The following is a 20,517-nucleotide window of genomic DNA, read 5'->3' on the forward strand; positions in this document are numbered from 1 at the left end:
TCTGTAACTTTACCAAGTAAAAACTGATGTCCGGAGACCTCCCTCTGACGTTGATCCAATCATTACACAGCCCAACACAGAGAAAGCCAGCTAGAGTAATTTTATTTGTCTTCATGCCTTGTGGTTCACTACACTTGTTTACAATACAAATACACTATTCAATACAAAATACTCAATGACCATATATTAATATTTTTCTTCATAGTATCCCTGAAGTGCACAGGCCCTTCCTTTATAAACAACGTTGGCTAAACTGCTGTACGTGAGACAGACACTCCTATAATGAAGCTTGTTACTAAAAGAAGCCAGATGCAGACAATTTGACATTTTCCTGTGATGGGTTTAACTTTGGGACAGACAAACGGTGATGTCTTTGCTGCTGTGAAAGGCTGTTTTATGCTATTCCTATGTCAAGGTTCTTGTCACCCAGAAGATAGGCTCAGTAACAGGAGCAGACATGCAAAGTTAAATCCTTCATAGCCTATTTCAGACCTCTTACATCACGCAACGTATACGCGACTGCGCCCAGCGGTGCTGCGGCTGCTCTCGCGCCGAGCCTGCGTCCTTTTGGGAATGCACGTGGGGGGAAGCCCGTGGACCCGTGATACCACGCCACTGTGAAAGGCTGACTCAGCCACATTAACGCGGCCCTCGCGCTTTCAGCCCGTGGTACCTGTCCCTCCTCCCCTCCCTACAGCAACGCCCCTCTCCCGCCACCACTCCTTCCGCTGCTCCTCGAGGAAGCAGAACCACCCCAACTTCTCGCCTCGCTTCATTTCCAGGCACATGATGGAGAAACAAGGTTCAGTAGCAGAAAGGAAGATGAAAGGACAACTGGAAAGGCAGACAAACAGGCATCCCAACCTAGGTTACCTGCAGCAGCTTACAGAATCAGAAACCTACCTAACATCTATAGGAACCGGGTAACATCCACATAGAAATAAGCCATTTTCAGAGTATGAGAGTGGTAGCACAGGATTTTCCCAGTCGTGCTGTACATCCTGTAGATCATACCGCTTCCCGCTTTTCCGCTGTAGGGTGAGGAAGACACATAAGACCAGAGTGTAAATACTGCCAATGAAAAAGATTAACAGTCTTCAAAACAAGTTCCTTAAAAAGTTTACATTGTCTCAATAAACTATATTTTAAGAAAATCAGTCATAGACAAAAACGGGTAAGAGGGTTAAAATAATTAATTTTTTTTTTCTCCTACAACACTGTAGGCCCAGCGTGGAGGGGGTTAATAAGGGAATCTGGGATTTACACATGCCAGGGTGCTTCGGTCTGGTGAGCTCATGGTGACTTAAGCCCCTTCTGTTCCCTGCAGCTCTGAGAACTGAACAGGTGAATCGTCTTTCTAGACACAGAAACTAAAAATTCCCAGTTCATGACTAGACAAAATGCTCTTGCTAACGGTCTACAGCTATAGGAAATGTGCTAGAATGAAACTGCTAGAAATTGGAACAGAAGAAACATCAACACTGAACACTTCCAGATGTTTTAAGAGAAATGATAAAATAAATTCTATGAAGTGCCTTCTCGTACACAATTTAAGCCACAGTCTCCTTACAACTGCGGCAAGTGAATTACTTGGCTCTTTACACACACACACAGAGTCCGAACCTCTGAAGTGCAGCCTGTTAGCTTTACCCCAGCACACAAAGCCGCGTTTCTGCTGTTTCCCTCTGCCCTGCTTGGGCCGTCCCTGCGAAAGCCCTTCAGAAGCTTCTTTCCTACCTCACTGAACTCCTGCTGCTACTACTTCATCCACCCAGGGCAAACCCGCGCGGCAACTGCAGCTCTCACAGGCTTACTGGTTAAATGTTACCTCGGTTCTGTCAGCCCTTTGCTAATTTGACATGGGGCAGTAACTGATAGTGCCGGCGTGTGCACAGTAACTTCAGCTATCGTTAAGGAAAGCTTTCTTCACATCCTTCCAGTCATACAAATAAAGTCTCGCATTGTCACTGAAATCCTGGCAATGCTTCGGCAACAGGACAGATGCTTAAAGTCAAGCAATGCAATCGCAGAATGCCCAGGAAACTGTCTGTGATGCAGCCTGCAACCAAGCAGCAGAGCACCCTTTGGTCCAGGCAATTAATTCATTGATGGCATTATTTGTTTTTTAAGAAAGAGGACACGCAAATGCTCCAACCCTTGTTTCCGAGTGGCAAGATTTGATTAGCATCAATACTCACAAAACAATTTTTGCAAACTGAGGTACCAAACTAAATGCTTGCTGTGGAAGAGCTCAGAGATGTTATGTTTTTTACATTAAAAATAAGCCCAAACTACATTTCTGAGTTCCTCTGAATTCCAAGAGGTAAGAGGAGGGATTAAAAAAACCCAAAACCACCAACCCAAAACCCAACAACCCCACAACAAAGCATTTTACACTGGAGACACTGGAAGGAAGCTTACTTAAAACCAGCTGCTAGTGCTGAACAGTATTTATCTCAATGCACCGTACCCAGCAGACTGGAAAATTTCAGTAGTAATTCACCATTTCCCCTGACCAGAATTATCTCCTCACGTATTCCACAGGTAAGCAACAGCAATGTGTTCAGCTCCTTCATTTTTTACAGCTCCCGTTCTGTAAGAGTTATTTCAGCTGAAATGCTCCGCTCAAACACCTGCACAGCACAAGCTGCAGCGCAGGAACCACGCGATCGCCGTGGCTGGGGAACGCCTGCCTTTCCCCCTTCACCCCCACAAACTTACAATCGTCTCTTGCTGCTTGGGCTTTTACAGCCTCTTGAGAAATGCTACCTTTAACATCATAACCTGGCAGCTCATCTGCATTTGTGCAGCATCAGAGCTGCTGCCCCAGATCCAAGAATTAATAATTTCAGCTAGTCAAAGATCGTGAACTTTGCAACTTTTTGTTCCTGTTTATTCTTTAAGAACACTCATCAGTATACAGGTCAGATTCTGTCCTCAGTAACAGGCAGGGCAGCAAAAACTCAGGAGTGCGCTCTTAGGCAAAGGAGAGCTAAAGAAAACAATGAGGAGCTTCAGCCCTTCTGAAAATGAGAAAGCTGCAATATTTAAATGAAAATTGCTATTATATGTGAATAACACACTAGAGCAAGAAATTGTTCTGGTAGTGCTTACCTCCTGAATTAATCAGCTTTCCCGAGACTCTAGAAAACTACCCCATTGAGTTCACTGAGCTAGAGAGAGAGAGAGTCCAGTGCGACACTAACGCAGTCCTAAGCTAGACGGAATCCCTCCCCGGTGGCTATTTCATGACAAGAGCTGCGAGCCTAAGAACCTTGGAGATCACAAATATTCTCTTAGTTCAAGCTAAAGCAGCCTGCGCGCAGCAGCAGAACACCCAACGCCTAACCCTCGTTATTCCCACCGAGCCCACGGAGCAGCGGTGCGGTGGATCCCTACCAGACGAACATGAAATTCAGACCAGCCCCTGACTCAGGCATCCCAACACAAGAGCACAACCCCGTTAACCAACCACCGCAAACAATTTCGGCATTTGTCTAAAAAAGGGTTTCAGTTTAGTGTATGAGAGATGTCAGAAAGGCAGGTTAGGAGAGCACACTACCTCCTCCCTCTTGTGGTTTTTTGTTTTTTTTTTTTTTACAAGGGCGGTGGCCCAACCCAAGCCCTCCGATTTCAATCTGCCCATCTGAAAGGTCAGGAGCACGTATATGCAGATTCTGGTGCGTTCCCTTAGGAAGACAGGAAGCTTACCTCGATGTTTGGATCCAGGGCCAGATTCAGAGTCACTTCACTGAAACGAAGAGTCTCGGACCGAAGAACACCTTCACATTCCTTTGCTGATGCTCCAGTACACCCATTTCTATGGAAATGGGCACCCCTTTTTCGGATAGCGTTCATGCTAAAACAGCTCCTTGCAACCCTAAGTTGAAGTTACTAATGCACATCTTCACACATGAATTATTTCCTACATCTATGTTTTGACAATACACTTAACTGGAATATTTTTCATGCACGAGGTGTACAAAATGAGTCAATGCAGTGTTTGTCTTTAAACCACTATCATACACGTATTTTGTTAAAGGAACAAGGGCTCTAAACCCTTCAAATACAGACAGTATCTGGCATCCGGACTGTGGCACGATGTAGTCTTCCGCCTTTATGTTCTTGTTTGTACAGGGTCTGTCACAGGCTATTGCAAACCTCTGAGGTATGCAGGTGGCTGTCCATTTTCAGGGCATGGTGAAAGTCTCTCTCATGACCATGGTCCTTTAGAACTTCACCTTGGTTCCACTTGACACGCACAAGTTCCTGATGAAAGACATGCCTACGTTTGTAGGACGGGGAATTTTAAAGGGCTTTACTCAGTTTTAGAGCTTAAGCACAGTGAAAAAGAAAACAAAACAAAAAACCCAGCAACCCCCCCCCCCCCCTCCGAATGCCTCATAGCATCTCCACCCATCCTCTATGCTTCCTTCCCTCTCTCGTTCAAGCGATGCAGTATGACCAGTGTTTTTCTATTGCCCTGCCAACACCCCCACAAACGCTGTGCATTCAAGGACTTTCAAAGACTGGACTGTAGCTGGAACACAACTTGGGAATGTGCCATTGTGTCACCATTCGGCGCTGTCGTATCCTTTTATAGTTTGGATAGAGGGTGCTCTCCCCAAACCCGCTATAACCTCTGCCAGCTGCAGGAGATCTCCAGGTGTTCCACAGCAACCACAAATTTGGCACGGAAAACCCCAGACATGAAACACTCAAGGCAGTGAGCCGTGGCTTTACACTTAAGCAGAGAACGCACAACTGAGAAAAGCTCACAGGAAGGGCATGACAACAACCATGCGTATGAGTTGATGCAACAGCAGCTGGGCCTTGCAGGTAACCTCTGTTTCCTGTATCCTCCCTCCCCCTTGTTTCTTCTACTGTATTGGGGCTCCGGTGATTGGAAGCCTCTCGGGTTAGTTGAAATTACAGCTTCGAGGGTGGCACTTTTGGAGCAAGTTGGCACAAAATGGAAGGTACTGCTGTCAGATCCCTTGCTTGTGGTGTATTGGGTAACAGGACATCTCTTCAAGGCTCAGGGGCCACAGGGGGAAAAGTCAAGAGGGTAGAGGGCTCTCACAGCCCCTGCTGGGTTATGTGGCTCTTGTTTCTAAGGACGGGGTCCTCGTAACTGCTAGCGCAGGGTGGCGTGGAGGCTTCCAAGGGTAAGCCCTGCTGTTGGTATCCATAGTTGACATTCCCACAGGGGAAGTGGCGGAGCCTAAAGAGAGGCACTTCTTTAACGCTTGCTGTTAGGGAAGATGGCTCTAATAGCAGGGAGGAGCCTGGCAGCCTGCCAGTCACAATGTTGGGCCCTACAATACAGTTTCCTTCCTGTCCCAAATTCTCCCTCTCGGGCATCTCCTTCTCTAGCAGAGAACTGTTTTTGCTGGCCTGCTTCTCCGCAAACCAGGAACCATAGGTTGGATTCCAGAGGTTGGTGGGCTTGTTTCTGGATCCCCGGCTTTTGTGCAGCTCAGAAGGGGGATTGGACTGGGCATAGGCCATGTTGATATGTCCCCCCGCTGAGGCTGACGGCACCTTCCCCAGCACTGGCGGTTCCAAGGCTCCCACTTTCCCTAGAGGTTTTCCAGCAGTGATGGCTGACGGCAGGGGTGGTGGTGATGGCAGAGTTTGCTTGTCATTCTTTCTGTCTTGGTGTGTGGAGACCAAGAGAGGAGGAATTCCTTCTGGATCATCGGGACGCATCGCTACCTTCTCCTCCTCCTCAGCTGATGGGCCATATTCTACTGGCAAAGCAGTGTTGATGACATCTGGATCCTGCCGGAGAGAACAATGAGAATTTCTCAGTGTCTGCTACCATCATGCATACTCGGACTTGATTAAAAACCCGACGCATCTGACAGCTGTCACACTATGATCACAGCGCATTGTTCCCACTACCCAGAGCCCACATTCCGTGTGTAGAGGATGCTGACAAAATGCAGTTAGCCAGGAGATGCAATGGGATACCCTTAAAATCAAACTCTTTAAAAAAAGGCAACCCTAAAACTCACCACAGAACAGCAGAGGCACAAAACCAATGAAAACCACTTTTTATGTCCAGCCAAATTTCCTGTGGGAAGGTTGTTTTGGAATCCATATCATCTTGAAGTTCATAACATTCTCAGATAATATTGAGAAAGTTTCAGCCATGAAAGTATTGCCTCCACACAACAAGGGAGGAATGGGAATGCAGAGAGAAGGCAATACTGGCAGACCCCTTGAAGCCCGAATCCATAGGGACTGCGGCTTTGAGCTATTTAAGCAGTTTTGAAAATTAAACAGAGACAATGTGGTGATCTGGGCAACCTTTGATTATTGCTAGATGCCATGGCAAGCCACAGATAGCAGAAAACAATGCCTCCCCATCCCAGGATCCAAACACACATGAAAAATGGACCAAGCCTCCCAAACAGCAAGGGAAAACAAACGGACTGAGGCAAATAACTGTGTGAGGCCACACAAGAGGCCTGTGCTGATGCAGGCAGCAAAACGTTTTCCAAACTGCTCCACTCCTCATAAGCTAAAAATGGTGGCAAAAAATAAATAAATCAGATTCCAGCCTGGAAAGCCAGCCACATCCTTTCCCCATTGCCTAGCCTTAGAATCCCCACTCCTTTAGCATGGCTGTCTCCACCTGCCTTCCCCAGCATAGTCAGATTCAGAAAATTGCTGACAGCTGCAGAATCCACCTGCAAAGGGTGCTCTGAGCCAGGACCATTCCTGCTGACCATGTCTTAAGGGAAAACACTGTGATGGAATGTCTGACACGAAGCCCATGAAGTGTGTATGGGTGCTGGCCTGTCTTAGCTCTTTTGCTTGTTGGAATCTGTGCCTTTATAAGCAGAAGCAGAGCTACAGGTCTGCTATTTGTAAAGCTGTGTAAGCTTGGGTGAGCCTGTGCCTTTCAGCAGTGAAAGACATGAAGGCTCAAGCACCCGATGAGGCAAATATCCCAGCCACTGGTCCCAGGCTGACATCAGTCTCCCTGGAATGCTGACTGCCTCCTCATCTCGTGTTCTGGCTTGCCTAGACCGCTCCTCAAGAAGAACCCTCTCCACCCATCTCATTCGAGATGAATTAACAACGATACCTGAGTGCAGTACTCAATCCTCTCCAGGATTATGGCAAAATTTGGCCGGTCTTCAGGCTGGTGCTGCCAACACTGGGTCATAATGCGATAACTGAAAGAGCAGAACAAGAGATGCTCATAAATGGCAGATCCTGTTGGTACGTAACAGCTAGTCACTGCAGCTTAGAAACTATAAGCACGCATCACCGCTCTGACTTCTAGTAACTAAGAGTGCTCTGCCTTCCCCAGAGTCGGATGACCGATGTACTGGTAACCACTGAAATGTGGCTACCAGTGGGGTGAAATCCACAGCACATCAGAGAAATAACTCACCCACCCAAAATCCCTTGGACAATTCACTAAAGGTAGGCAGGGCTACAGATAACGGAGCCCAGTTTTCCCTACCTGTGAAGAGTCTTATGCACTTGCAGTTTCACAGCTAACCTAAGACGCAGAAATATTGCACCATCTTTGACCAAACAAGCAGTGGCCAGTACTTCTCAAAGGGGCCCTGAATTATTCTCCAAAACACAGAAAAATTAAATAGTAGAGAAGTCACTGGCACTCAAGTCCAATCAGGCAGATCAGCCATAAGATCAATCTTAAAAGTCATTAACTTTTGACTAGAGAACAGCATTTGAAACAGAAACTTATTTGCATGAATATATCAAAGTTAAAATCTCATACACAGGGCCAGGGCAGTTTTTAGGTGGATCCATCCTTCCTCCATTGGTGACAAACTCCAGAACCTCCTGGTTACTTTTGCTAGGGTAGGGCATGTATCCCAAAGAGAATATCTCCCAGAGCAATACGCCAAAGGACCTGAATACAGAAGTGAAGGAAAACAAAGTGAAGGATATGGGAACGACCATCACCGAGGGGCGAAGCCCTTAGGTGCAGTACTGTCAGCGTTGCTCTTTGCAGTTTGTGCTCAGGCAGCTTGTGGAAATCACTGCTGCAGGATTCAGACATAAATAAGCTGCACAGTTGTAATGGTGGACTTTTAATCATTTAATGAATACTGGTAGTTGACTGTTAAGTGAGTGAAGTCTACGATATAGGTAAGTAAATATGGTTGCTTTGCCCTTGTACTCGGCACTGTTCAACTAGATGTAACAAATGTGAAAGTCAGGTTATACTTTTCTGAGACATAAGCCACTGCTAGAGACAGGACTGAGTGGAGCAGTGGCCTGCTCACTTATGAAAAACTTTTTCTCTTGAATAAGCTACCCTGTGTGAAATAACATGCCAGTGAATGCCCACTCATGCTCTGAGCCCCGTAGCCCCCACCTGCAGCTCAGAGTACAATAAAAGCATTCCCTAGCTAACACCACAGCCCTGGGCCCGTGTGGTGTGGCCTGCAAAGCCCTGGGGACAATGGCTGGGACAGGACCCCCTCCAAAGCATTCGTCTGGTTAGCTGGCTTGGAAATCACGACCCTGTTGATTAAAATTGCAAAGAGCTATGTGCAGCATAGCTTGGTGCCGAGACAGGCAGCAGCTCAGCTGTATGAGAGAGTGTACCTCCACCCCTCTGCTGGGGCTTGCTCAGGAGCTGTGTCCTGACTGCCAGCCTCTTCCCCTCCACACACGTCCCGAGCTCTTGCCTCCTGCTCACCCAATTTCCCTCCCCCTCCTCTGGCCACCAGCAACTCAAGGCCTTACAGTGCTGCTGCAGGCCAGGAGAAACATGAAAGCGGCAATACATCATGCCCTTCTCCCTCACGGCCAGGATGGATCCTGCCTGCAGTCTCCCGTGCTGCCTTCCTCAGTGTAGAACTAATGCTTTCTTCCTTGTAGTAGCAAAGCAGCACCTGCATCTGCCTCAGCTCCCGTTCCCTGCCTGCTCACCTCCCCAGCAGCACTCGCCTTTGCACAGGTCTGATCTTTCTCTTCCCTTGTCTCCTCCAAGATTACTGGCTCTGAAAGACCCAGCTTGTCTTTTTAGGAAAGGATAAATGAACAAGAACATGTGTTTCTTACAAAATATTCACACTTTACAAAAGGGGTTACAACACAGACAGACAGATCAGACAGAGAAGGAAAGTAAGCGCACCATGTATCTGTTTTTGATGTGAATATCCCTTCCATGAAAGCCTCAGGAGGCATCCATTTGACGGGCAACATTGCACACCCACCCTTCCGATAGTAGCTGGCTCTGCAAAGAATAAACAAAACCAGGAGTCAGCCAAGAATTCAGAAAATGCCATTAATTTGGGATTTTTATAGTGACAAATACTAAAATTATGAGCCAGAGGAGAGACTAATTTAGGCGAAAGAGCATGGCAGAGAAAATGCTGGAGAGACCTGTTCCTTCTCACAGAAATAGTGGAAATGGGCAGACCATGGAAGAACTGCTCCAATTTCCCTCGCTTTAGGCCTGATCTGGTGAACCCAAGTTATCCTTACCTGTGTGCATACTCCTAGTGAATTACTCACACAGTAAACTGCTGCTGGCAGAGCCATCCTCCTGCACTCTTCAGCCACAGCAAGGTCTCCACCTCACCTCACACGTGGTCACCTTGAGCATCCTCACCAAAAATAAACAAAGCCTGTCCTATACGCACCCAGTCTAAAGCTCTGCAAGTGAAATCCAAAACCTTTATAAGAACGAGGAGCTTGATGAGGAGGATGCTTGGCCATTAGAGCTGGGGCAGCAGTACAAAAACCACCTCCCGTGCTCCTGAGACAGGAATTACATCAGTCCTTTAGTGCCATCATCATTTAAAATAAAACTTACAAGCCCCAAATCCTGCGCTGGCAGCTGCAGGAGGCTGCTCATGCAAGCTGGTATCGCTGTTCGTAACTACACAGCCTGAGCATCCAAAGGATATTCCTGGACGCAGAAACCTGTGCAGACTTCAAAGGCACCTTTGAAAACTCAGCACCAAAGCGTTCATCTTGGCAGTCAGTTCTGCCGATTGTGTGAGTGTGACAGATGCTACTTTGTCCCAGCAAAGTCCCATCTGACAGTGGGGCAGAGCGGGGGCTCTTTGTGAAGGGAGAGAGAGGAGGCAAAAAAAAAAAAAAGCAGCTCTGGTACACTTGGGTTTTTGAAGGTAGCACTCTGTTTGCACCACCTCAGGCTGTGATGCTGTCAGATCTCAAGCTAAGCAGAGCCAGGCCTGGCTTAGTAATTGCACAGGAGAATCCCCAAGCACGAAAAAAGAAGGCAAGGCACTGGAATAAACAGTGCAGGTGACTGAGTACAAGGCATTCCTTCTTCAGAGTCAGAGGCAAATCAATTCCTTGGCACAGCAGGATATGGTGCTGCACTTCTGGAGGTGCTATCTGGAAGATGAGATATCAAGCTGCAGCCCTGACTGCTTGTGGTCATTAAAGATTTCCTGGCACTTCTTGCAAGAGCAGAGTAGTTAACCCTGCGTCCTGGCTGAATTCCAGTTCGGGTGATTACATTTTCCTGACCTTCCTCTGCACCTTCCTCCTTTATCCGCAGTAAATTGAGGAGATTTACTGATGACACCAAACCAAAGGGGCAGGGGTAGTATCAAGGAGAGAGATTAAACTCAGAATGATTTGGGACCACAAAACAAAAGGGCACATCAATGCCATTCAGTGTGGAGAAAGTAAAGACAAGAAACTGAGGACAGAGTACAAGAGGGAGGAAAAACGCCTTCCATGACCATCAGACTTCATTACCCAGAAGAAAGCTGTCAGGAGTGGGAAAAGTCTCCAGAGCACAGTTGAACTGCAGGTGAAGGCAAACACCAAAAAAAGCATTAGCTGGGATACATCAGGGTGGGATCTCTCCACTCTCGCCTTGCTAGGGTTATGCAGAGCAGCACACCAGCCTGCTCTCCTGCACAAACACTGCTCCTCCCTCATTTTAGCGAGCTTCCACTTGCAGATACCCTGGGCTTAGCTCTGCTACCTGTATATATCCCGGGCCATTCCAAAGTCTCCAATTTTAGCCACTCTCCCAGGCCCTCGACAGGTAAGGAGGCAGTTTCTGGCAGCAATATCCCTACAAGGAAAGGGAAGAAAAGCAACAGAAAGAGAAGGACCACTTAATCATTCAACAATTTTGCAAGCCAAAAAGAAAACAAATAGTACCTACTTTCCTGAGCTGCAGAGAGCCCACAACAGCCAGAAGAGTCAGTGTTTCTGGATAACTAGTGATGTCCCAAATCCCATTCTAGCCCAACAGCAGGAGCAGTTCTGCTCTTTAACATTTCCTATTTACACTTCACGTAACATCTTCCAGCTGAAAGGATGGGCCTCCTATGAGCCTCCCTTCACCCCAGGAGCTATTTTTAAGCCTTTAAGGAGTTGCAAGCAGTGGGGCTGATTTCAGCTATGTATCAGTCCCAACATTAAGTTCTCTGGGGAACGATCCACTGCCCTCTTCCTAGTGTGCTTGTTCAAATATTGTCAAACAGGTGTCATACTATCAGAGATAGGAAGAACAACAATGTGCAGGTGTTACTCTGAAGACTGAAGGTATGGGCCTGAATTTGTGTATGCAGGTAAAGCTCCAGCTCCACCTCTGCTGGGCTGAAGTAAACCTTGAGATCTGAGTAACATGGTGGCATACTTTGTGGGCAACTCTTTCAGAAGAGTAAACTACAACCTCTTTCTACTCAACTTTACTCAATGGGCAGAATTTTAGACACTTGCCAAACACCCTGTTCTGCAGGAGCAGATAAAAATAGTCACAAGGTGTTGCACTTCTGGCTGTACTTGTACAGCCATTCTTCAAGAGGGAGAAGAAAAGGGTTCCAGAACGAGCAGAAAGGCACCAAGCAAAATTCATGACGGGCAGAGCTTTGAAGACTGCTGTCACGAGACTGTGTTTCCATTTGCAGAGTAACCAAACAGGCTGCGCACGTGCAGGCACTGAGACAGAGCTCAGGATCTTTGGTAAAACTACAGATCTCTGGAACCTGATTTATAGCAGCATTTCTGTTAATTGCTTCTATTATTCTGATTTTATATCTACCTTCTTTAAAGGTATCCAGCCACTAGAGTGCAGCAGGACATAAACATATCAAGCAGGGCATTACGAGTCTGTGCTGGCCTGTATGCAAGTCGTGCCCATGCTGACACAGACGTATTCACCTACCTGTGAATGAAGTGGTTCTCCTCCAGGTACTGACACCCACAAGCAATGTCACGAGCCACGTGGAGCAAGTCCAGCATGGAAAGGGAGGAGGGCTGATTCTACCAAAAGACAAGGGACAAACGTGGGTTAAAAGCAAGAACATGGCATCATTTGTCACTGATACAGCGCTGGGAACTCTCCAACAAGTGCCGTAGCTCAGATGTTAATACACAAAGGGATTACAAAAATGCGCAAGAGAGAGTTCATATCCATGAACTACGCAAAGGATGTGCAGGCACGATTGTCGTACAAATCCCAGGGACAGAATTGGAACAGCTGGATCCCACTTTCCAGCTCCATTGGGATGCCCCTGTAAGAATTTCCCCCAGTTCTCATGGGAGACGCTTCTGAATTTTCAGCATGATTTTTGAGAAGATCTGAAAACTGAACTGGTCCTCACTCAGTTTCTTTGTATTATTGCCAGCTCCTCTCTAAAGTCACCTTGAACAATGAGAATGACATTTTGTATAATGGCATGAGTCACATTTGCTCTTTCCCTCCTCCACATCTGTGTAGGTTTTATCTTGCCCCTCAGAGCACTGACACAGGTTTGCGTAGCCAACGGCTATGGAAGACTAAGGCTGCCAACTCCTTGTTCCTACCCCTCTGACGAAGTCCACAGCCCTTGCCAGCAGGAGCCAGATGCTTTAGTGAAAAGGGCATGCTTAGCACCAGCTCGCGTTTGCTGGCCTCTGGAGCCAAACCATCAGCTTCTGCACTGAGGTGTGAATCAGTGATCCCTGCGGCCAGTCCTGTGGGGGAGGAGGCAATCACTGCTGCCAGCAGGGTGATGACAAACAACTGGGTGGCAATGACTGCTTATTCCAGAGTAGCCATTTGCTAGCTAAGTGTTTATCTGTGGCCCTAGTTATTGGACCAAACAAGCCTATCCCACCTTCTAGCTCTCTCTTACGACACCTACCATTGTGCCCAAAAGGCACACCTGCCCGTGGGTCTCTCCCACTGACGCACAAACCAGCACGGTTCTCCAGCGACAGGGCCTGCTGGCTCTGTCAGCCCGTCTGTTGTGATGAAACATATCTCCAGACTGATGCGGTGCTGTGCTGGCCATCCCACCTGATCCAAACCACTGCTAACCAGGACTGGAAATAAGTCCAGGCTCTGCAGCAGGCAGCAGCCAGTAGTTAAACACTGAGCATTGGCTGCTAAAACCTAAAAAAGTCTTAATGTCTTCTGAAGAGATTAGAAAAAAGCTGGCCTCAAGACCTGACTAATGAAATAACTGAAAAATGCTGCATCTCTCTGTGAACAAAGCCTGTTTTTTTCAGTGCGGTGCCATAAAACAAAATCGTTTGTGACTATGTATCACCTGCCTATATTTTATTATTTACGCAGCATAGTTCATTGCATATATGTACTTAACTGATTCTTTAAAACACCAGACTGCATCTCCCCCTAAACCTTTCTTTTTTGTAGAGTAACCCATTTCCTGAAAACAAAAAGCCTCTCCCCCTGGCCGCCTCTTTTGTGGGGAGGGGGGAATAATCTTTTTTCCCTCTGTGAGTTAAAGTGACTCACCAGCTACACAAGATGGCTACAGTAAGAAAGGATGCAGATGCTTTCTTTTTCCCTTTCAGGGCATAACCAAAGGGAAGTGAATATCTCGATCTACCCATTCCCTCCTCTTCTGAGCAAGGGTCAGAAACCTGAAGTGAAAACCGAGTAAAAAGCCTGGTTCTTCTTTACTGTACAATCGATTCCAGACTTGAGCTATACTGCAAGGCAGTCAGTAGGCTGAAGCCACAAGCTGATTTGAACAGCATAGCTTTTTTTTCTTTTTCCCTTTTTCTCCCTTCCTTCCCCTCCTTGGATGAATTCCTTCCACCTTTTATTTCGCTAAATACAGTCCTAAAACAGATGTGACTGCCCAGCCAAGGACAATTTAGCCACGTAATTTGTTTGAAAAATGGAGGTTTGGGATTCATTTTGCAAGGGGAGCAGCCTTGAGACACCAAAGGATTCACTTTACAGCTTCTGCTCCCCAGATGAATGGACAACGCCAGCTGCAATGCACTGCTGCTCAGAGCAGAGGGCACACTTGGAAGCGCTGGTGTGACACCTCCCCCAGTGAGGCTGAATCTTGCTAAAGGTGAATGAAATTCTGTGTATTGTTCAGTGTAATCACTGCTCTGTGCAACAGGCTGCACAACACAAAGGAGGGGAATCATTTATCCGTATACGATTTATCTTCCAGAGCTGTTCTTTGATTGCCGTGCTGTGTGTGAGAAAGATCAGCACTGAACTTCCCAGAACGGACAATTCTGCAACACTCATAATGAGCGAAGGCTCTGATTCCAGGTGTCTCTGCAGCTACCAAACTGCCTCTCTCCAGATGAGGGGGAAGGGGTAATCCTGTGATAGATGTGAAACTTTATTAGAAATGGAACACAGAAACCCTTCAGGGCTGTAAACGCTGGACCCATGGAGAAGTATGAATCTGAAGCTTATGGAGTAGACCTGGCTGGCATAAACTGACAATATTCCACAAGAGTCGCTGGTATTGTATCAGTGATGTTGGATGAACATTTGGCTTACACATGATCATTCTTGCTTAGAGTCCAGAAAAATCATTATGTGTTGGCTGAACATTGCTTTCATTATTTACATGAAGAACACAGACGACCAACATGCAATAACCTGTGCTGGCAGCATCTTGATTTCCCATTCAGACGGATCCCATGTCCCGGTACCTCTTGCGGTACTTCTAGCTTCCCATTTCATGTCCCTCGCAATATCTTACGTTTCCCCTGCCCTTGCTTCACCTTCTCCTCCACCGTTCCCTCTGCTCCTTTCCATGCTTTTTGGTGGCTGAGTGCACGGCAGCATGCTGCGTGTGTCTTGCTCCAAGTCACACAGGTTCTCGCTGGCCAGTGGCAAGCCAAACAAGACAACTGTTTTGCTGAGTGGTCGCTCTAGCGTGGTGCTTTCTCTTTCCTGAGGCCTTGGAATTAGTGCCAAGTTAATGCTTCTCACACCTCTATTAAATTTGACTGAAACTGGCAAATGATTTCGAAGTTACTGGCAGGGGACTGGGGAGAGCAACTGAAGGTAGAGAACGAACAGGGAAACCTCTCTTTTGCAATCAGGCTGAAAGCAGAAGTAGGTGGGAAAGACAAGGTAGTAAGGAAATCAGCCGGAAAATACAAAACTGGAAAAAAAAAACGGGAAATGACAACAGTAATTCATACAGTGCTTATTGCACAGTAAGCAGTGCACCTCTGTTACTGAGTCAGTCAGCTAGGTCTTGTGCGTTCAGTTAATTCCCGTTGGAAGCAAAGCTCATTGAAGCCTGTTTACTCTGCACTGTTCCTTGTCTTTCCTTTCCTTTAATGGGCCTGGAAACCTAGCCGTCCAGTCTGCTATGCCTGCCTTCTGCCTGTCTTCCTTGAATGAGCCACAGGAGGAACAATGCAGCTCAGGGTTCATTAAGAGCAGTGCAAAGATACATGCAGCAGTACTGAGCCACGGGCCTTACGTACAGAGACTCTGTCACACCTCAAGTGTATGCAGCGGGTAAATCCACTTCCACAGCTGGATCCCATATTTCACAGAGCACAATGCCCTGCACACATCTCATCTCTCATCAGTCAGTCCCCTAGCCTCATAGTTTCTGAGCCAGCAGTCAAACGCGTGCACCAGCGGCTGATTTCTTGGCACTCACAGGTGCCATTAGCCCCTCAGAAGCTGCCCCGGCAGCCAGACACTGAATTACCCTGTCATTCTCACCAGGCAGCCGCCACATGGGATGGTAGCAGAAGTGGGGCAAGGCAAGGGGAAGGAAGGTAATAAAAGTGGAGCAGAAATGTGAGGATCTGTGTCTGCACACAGTCACGCTGTCCACATTCACCCAACTGTTAAAGAGGGACTGGAAACTTTTCCTGAATCAGTTCCAGCTTGCAACTGCCCATCTGCTTTCCCAAAGCGTGACAGGCATGGGACAGAGCAGAAAACAGAAGCATCAGTCCCAGGTCTGCTTCAGCAAGTTAAATGCAGGAACAGGGGAGGATCTTCAAGGTGCTGTGTGTAGCAGTAGTTACGGTCAGTCTCAGATAACCTCAAACAGGTCAGGAAAGACAAGGAAAGAAGAGGAAAGGAAGGAGAGACTGTGAAGGCAGAAAGAGAAATACCAAGGAGGTAATGTACGCTGTGCCTGGAGTGAACCATCCACCTCTTCTGACATTAGCTTTTCACAGGGGTTGCACAGAGCTACTGCTAACAGAAATGGAAGCCCTGGCATGCAAGGAGGAACTCATGACTGGGGTAGGGGCAAACAGAAAGAAACCCCTCATCAGAAGCCTCCCATAACTGCATCCTATAAAGATTAAGGGCTTTTCATCCACAGAAGCAACTCGTTCATTTTACTGCAAGTAGGTAAAAATTCCTGCTGTTCAGGACTAATGTTCTTGGTGCTTCCTCACAAGATCCTGATCATTACTGAGCTGGCTTCTCTCTCTAATTTAACAAGCCAAAAAGACGCTTCTATTGCAAAGTGATGGATGCCCTTGCCCTACACCATCCTGCTTCACCTGCCACTTCACATATGTAGCACAGCTTGTCCTAGCAGTTTTGAAAAAAGCACCTACCAGGCAGCATACCTTGACCATGCCATTTTGCTCTGCACCAGGTGAGAGCAGAGCCCACACTGCAAAACATGAATTCCCCCATTCACCTACCACCAAGTTCAGCCCATTTGTATGAACTGAAAAGAGCATCTCTAGGTGCTACAGAAAACCAACTTCTATTTATAAAGATTGCTTGCTCAGATTTCAAACATCTTGACTTTCTGGGTGTTTAGCCTTCTTATCCAGGCAGGAGCCACTTTATTGCAACCTATCCAAGACTGCGGTGCTCCTGAGCAATGCAGACCGTTTTATATGTCTGAAAACCAGACTGCAAGGAAAAAAAAAACAAAATCAATCTGTTTCCAGATGCCTCAAGGAAGAATCTTATTTATATCTGTTAGACCCAATTTGTGTCTCTCTTGTACTGATAAAATCCAGCATTTTGTCCTGTGTCAAAGAAATGTAGAGACAAAGTATGAAGCTGGGCCCTGGTGCTAAATTTCAACAACATCTGGGTGCCTTTCTGACCCAGAGACTCAGAGCAAACTTTATTCTTCTGAAATACCAATTCCTCTCTAGAAGCTGCAATTTATTTCTCACACATTTCTAACTGACTGTCATTTCCTACTGATGCTGATTTCAGTGGGAAAATCTTTAAAACCCCGGACTAAAGATATTTGCTATTAAGTCAACAGCTCCAGGCCGGATCCTCTCCTTGCCTATGTCAAACTTGCACCGACAGATATCCACAGAAATGCGCCTGATCAGCAGTTTAAGTGACGGATTTATCATTAGTAGCTCAACGCTTCCCCTCAATCCGCTCCCAGCTGGTATGAGGAAGGTAAGAGTAGAGTTTAACTTTTTTTTTAAATTTTGATTTTTTTCTTTCTTTAGATACTATCTGCAAAGCTATCTAGCAAAGTCCAAGGGTGAGGCACCTCTGCATAACCCCAGCAGCACCTGTTTCCTATACATCTGTGTCCGTGCCCTGCCCCCACAGTGGTCTTTTAGCAACAGAAATTTTCTAACCCTCTAAAATGCTGGGAAATAGTAGCTGCATGGATCAGCTCTTTTATAGTCATGTATTTGCCTTGTGGCAGCGGCTTACTAAGTAAAATTCAATTTTCTCTCTTCTTACCGGTCTAGGCCGTGTCTCTCTCAGGAACGATTTCAGGTCACCTCCAGCCATGAGCTCTAGCAGGATGAAACGGGGCAGTGCCTGCAAGCTCACCCCGATACAGCGCACAATATTCTGGTGGTTGAACTTGCTGTGGAGACAGGGAGACTCAATTATGGAGCAACTTTGATCGAAAAAGCACAATTGCAGAAAAGAATCAAAATGTTTTGCTATGGGGAATGTTTGGTTTTTTTTCCCCAGAAAGTAACAAATCTCAAAGGTAGGGTAACTGGATAAAGCTAAAGCGCTACTCCTGCACTCTGTCTGTCTGCATAGTGCAGAAACAGAGGTGGGGAACGAGTGGCTTTTGGCTGCTTTTCCTCTTCCTATATTCCGCAGCCTTTTGGGGCTACAGGAAGACTTGTGGGCCACAGGAAGCAGAGAATGTCTGATAACAGAGAAAACTCTGCTCCTAATTTCCCTATCCAAGGGGCAGAAGCTAGGCTAGGGCAGAGTTGTTCCAGATAACATACTGACACAAGGATCTGCTTACGTAGGGAATACTCCTCAAGGTCTGGTCTCTAATACTTCCTTATTTCTCCAGACCTCAATGTGATGGGAAACTACTTCCATGGATTCTAGGACTCAGTCACTGACATGTGACATGACAGCAGCATTAAGTCAATGCCATCTGTTAGTTTTGACTAGTCAAACCCAATCTCCTAAGGTTTGTTTCTACCTTATGTTCTCGTCTCTAAGAGAAACCAAAGGATCCTATTATGAATTCTGGAAACTGGGCCTAAAGATTTTAACTTTGGATAATGAAAACCAGCACGGACCCTCTTGAAAATTTAGCCCTTAATTATCTGGTGCCTCTTCATTTTTAAGAAGAACAGAAAAGGATGGTAATGCCTGTCCTCTTTGTAAAATACTGACAGCCATGCGCTAAAACTACTGTATAGATGTGTTGCGTCGACATCACCTCTCAAAGCACCTGTCTTCTTTACAGTGCTGGGCTTTGCAAGCCTACACAAGTGCTGTTCATCTTATTCATACACACCTAATAATGAGAGCTTCCATGAGGAAGTCCAGCTCATCTTGCTCCGAACACACTTCTGGCAATGTCTGGAAAAGAAAGAAAAAGTTTACAAGGAGAAGATATTTAAACTTACAGATGTAGAACACCTGGCACAATCAAAAGCACTAACATTGTTTGCAGCAATCCTTGTTTCTCTAAAAGAAACCTCACTCTAAGATAACAGCTAGACCCTTACTAAACTAGACTGTGAAGCCTGTTGAAAGGTAAAGATCAGAACACATGGCCCATCAACGCCACCGTCATCCTCCTCCCAGCAAAGAGAATAGCCCAGAGCGCACAGGGAACAGTGCTCAATATATGGGACTCTGCTGTATAGAGGACAAGGAAGGAGACCACAGTTCCTGAGCTCTCTGACAGTTCAGTACTCCTACCTCCCAGCAAGACTATGAACTATAACCAGCAGTAGGACTGTGCTGCTATGTAACCTTGGAGAAAACAAGCCAGCTAGGCTGCTGAAGGCCTGGAGAACCATATCAGGGTCTCTTAGGATTTAGCTTCATATCCAGTGCATATCCATCCTGTAATGGAGTGGTGAGATCCTTGGAAAACCAGCCATCTCCTACCTGCAGGCTCTTTGATGTATGTGTCAGCTGCTCTTGGCCTATTCACAGACTTTTGGCCTCTGACTCAAAGGCTTTGGACAGATGACCACACCAGGTGTAGCACGTGGAGGATGGACAGAAGATGGATCTATTTCTCATACCTGCAGTCTACTGCAGCTGTATGGGAAATCTTTGCCTATTTACTACTTACAGACCTCTTTTAATAGTCTCACAAGCCCATATGCTACAAGCTGTACCATCGCTATGATGGATTGAAGTGTTGCAAGAGCAGCAACCTTTCTAGCCACATCCTTCAGTACTATAGTAACGCTTAATTCATCTTCATTTTTATAACGCATTGGGACTCTGGGGTGAAAGGTGCATGAAACCATCATGATAACTCATACACTGTCACTTACTTTCACAGCCACCTGCAAGGGAGTGGGGTCGCTGGGGATCCCTGCCACCTGACCTTCATATACCTCACCAAAGGCTCCGTGGCCCAAACCCCTGGACAGACCAGAGAAGACAAGAAGGTTTTACTACAGAGAACACACATTATAACACTGTGGTCACAGCTCACAGAATGGGCTCACAATTTTCATGTTAGTGAAACAGGGAGAACTGGATATTGACACTGATGATACCACTTCTCACACTATGCACGGGACCAGACCTTGATGTGATCTTTCCTGGACCTACAATGTATTTAATTGGTACGGAAAGCAATCCTCAAAAGCGAACAGTTCCCAGTGAAATCAAGCTGCTAGCACTGCAGTGTGTAATGGATAGCACTCTTCTATGGCTTTGGTGTCAGTGCTCTAGTGATGGGTGCTCCAAAACAGGCCAATAAAGATAGGTCTTAAGTCTTGGTGTTCCCACACCCTAAACACATTAACAGTTCCCATGATGTTTATGCATCACCATTAAAGAAAACATTGAACAAGAAACTAGGAAGCACAATGGTTCTCAAAGGA

General features: G+C 46.5%; 1 protein-coding gene across 1 annotated transcript in view; it reads right to left on the bottom strand.

The window, feature by feature from the left end:
- Positions 1–4,434: 4,434 nt before the first annotated feature.
- ALK (ALK receptor tyrosine kinase) overlaps positions 4,435–20,517 on the bottom strand; it is a 233,931-nt gene continuing 217,848 nt past the window's right edge. Inside the window, exons 21-29 of the mRNA XM_087774317.1 lie at positions 19,960–20,050; positions 18,960–19,024; positions 17,921–18,050; positions 12,161–12,258; positions 10,970–11,062; positions 9,134–9,235; positions 7,766–7,900; positions 7,100–7,190; positions 4,435–5,784 (exon numbers count right to left, since the gene is read on the bottom strand). Coding sequence (XP_087630443.1) covers positions 5,080–5,784; positions 7,100–7,190; positions 7,766–7,900; positions 9,134–9,235; positions 10,970–11,062; positions 12,161–12,258; positions 17,921–18,050; positions 18,960–19,024; positions 19,960–20,050 — 1,510 coding nt within the window. The 3' untranslated portion in view covers positions 4,435–5,079. The remainder of the gene's footprint in view (positions 5,785–7,099; positions 7,191–7,765; positions 7,901–9,133; positions 9,236–10,969; positions 11,063–12,160; positions 12,259–17,920; positions 18,051–18,959; positions 19,025–19,959; positions 20,051–20,517) is intronic.

The sequence above is a fragment of the Nipponia nippon genome, unplaced genomic scaffold, assembly GCF_047370975.1.
Source record: "Nipponia nippon isolate SJK-2023a ecotype South Korea unplaced genomic scaffold, ASM4737097v1 scaffold_4, whole genome shotgun sequence".
NCBI classification, from domain to species: domain Eukaryota; kingdom Metazoa; phylum Chordata; class Aves; order Pelecaniformes; family Threskiornithidae; genus Nipponia; species Nipponia nippon.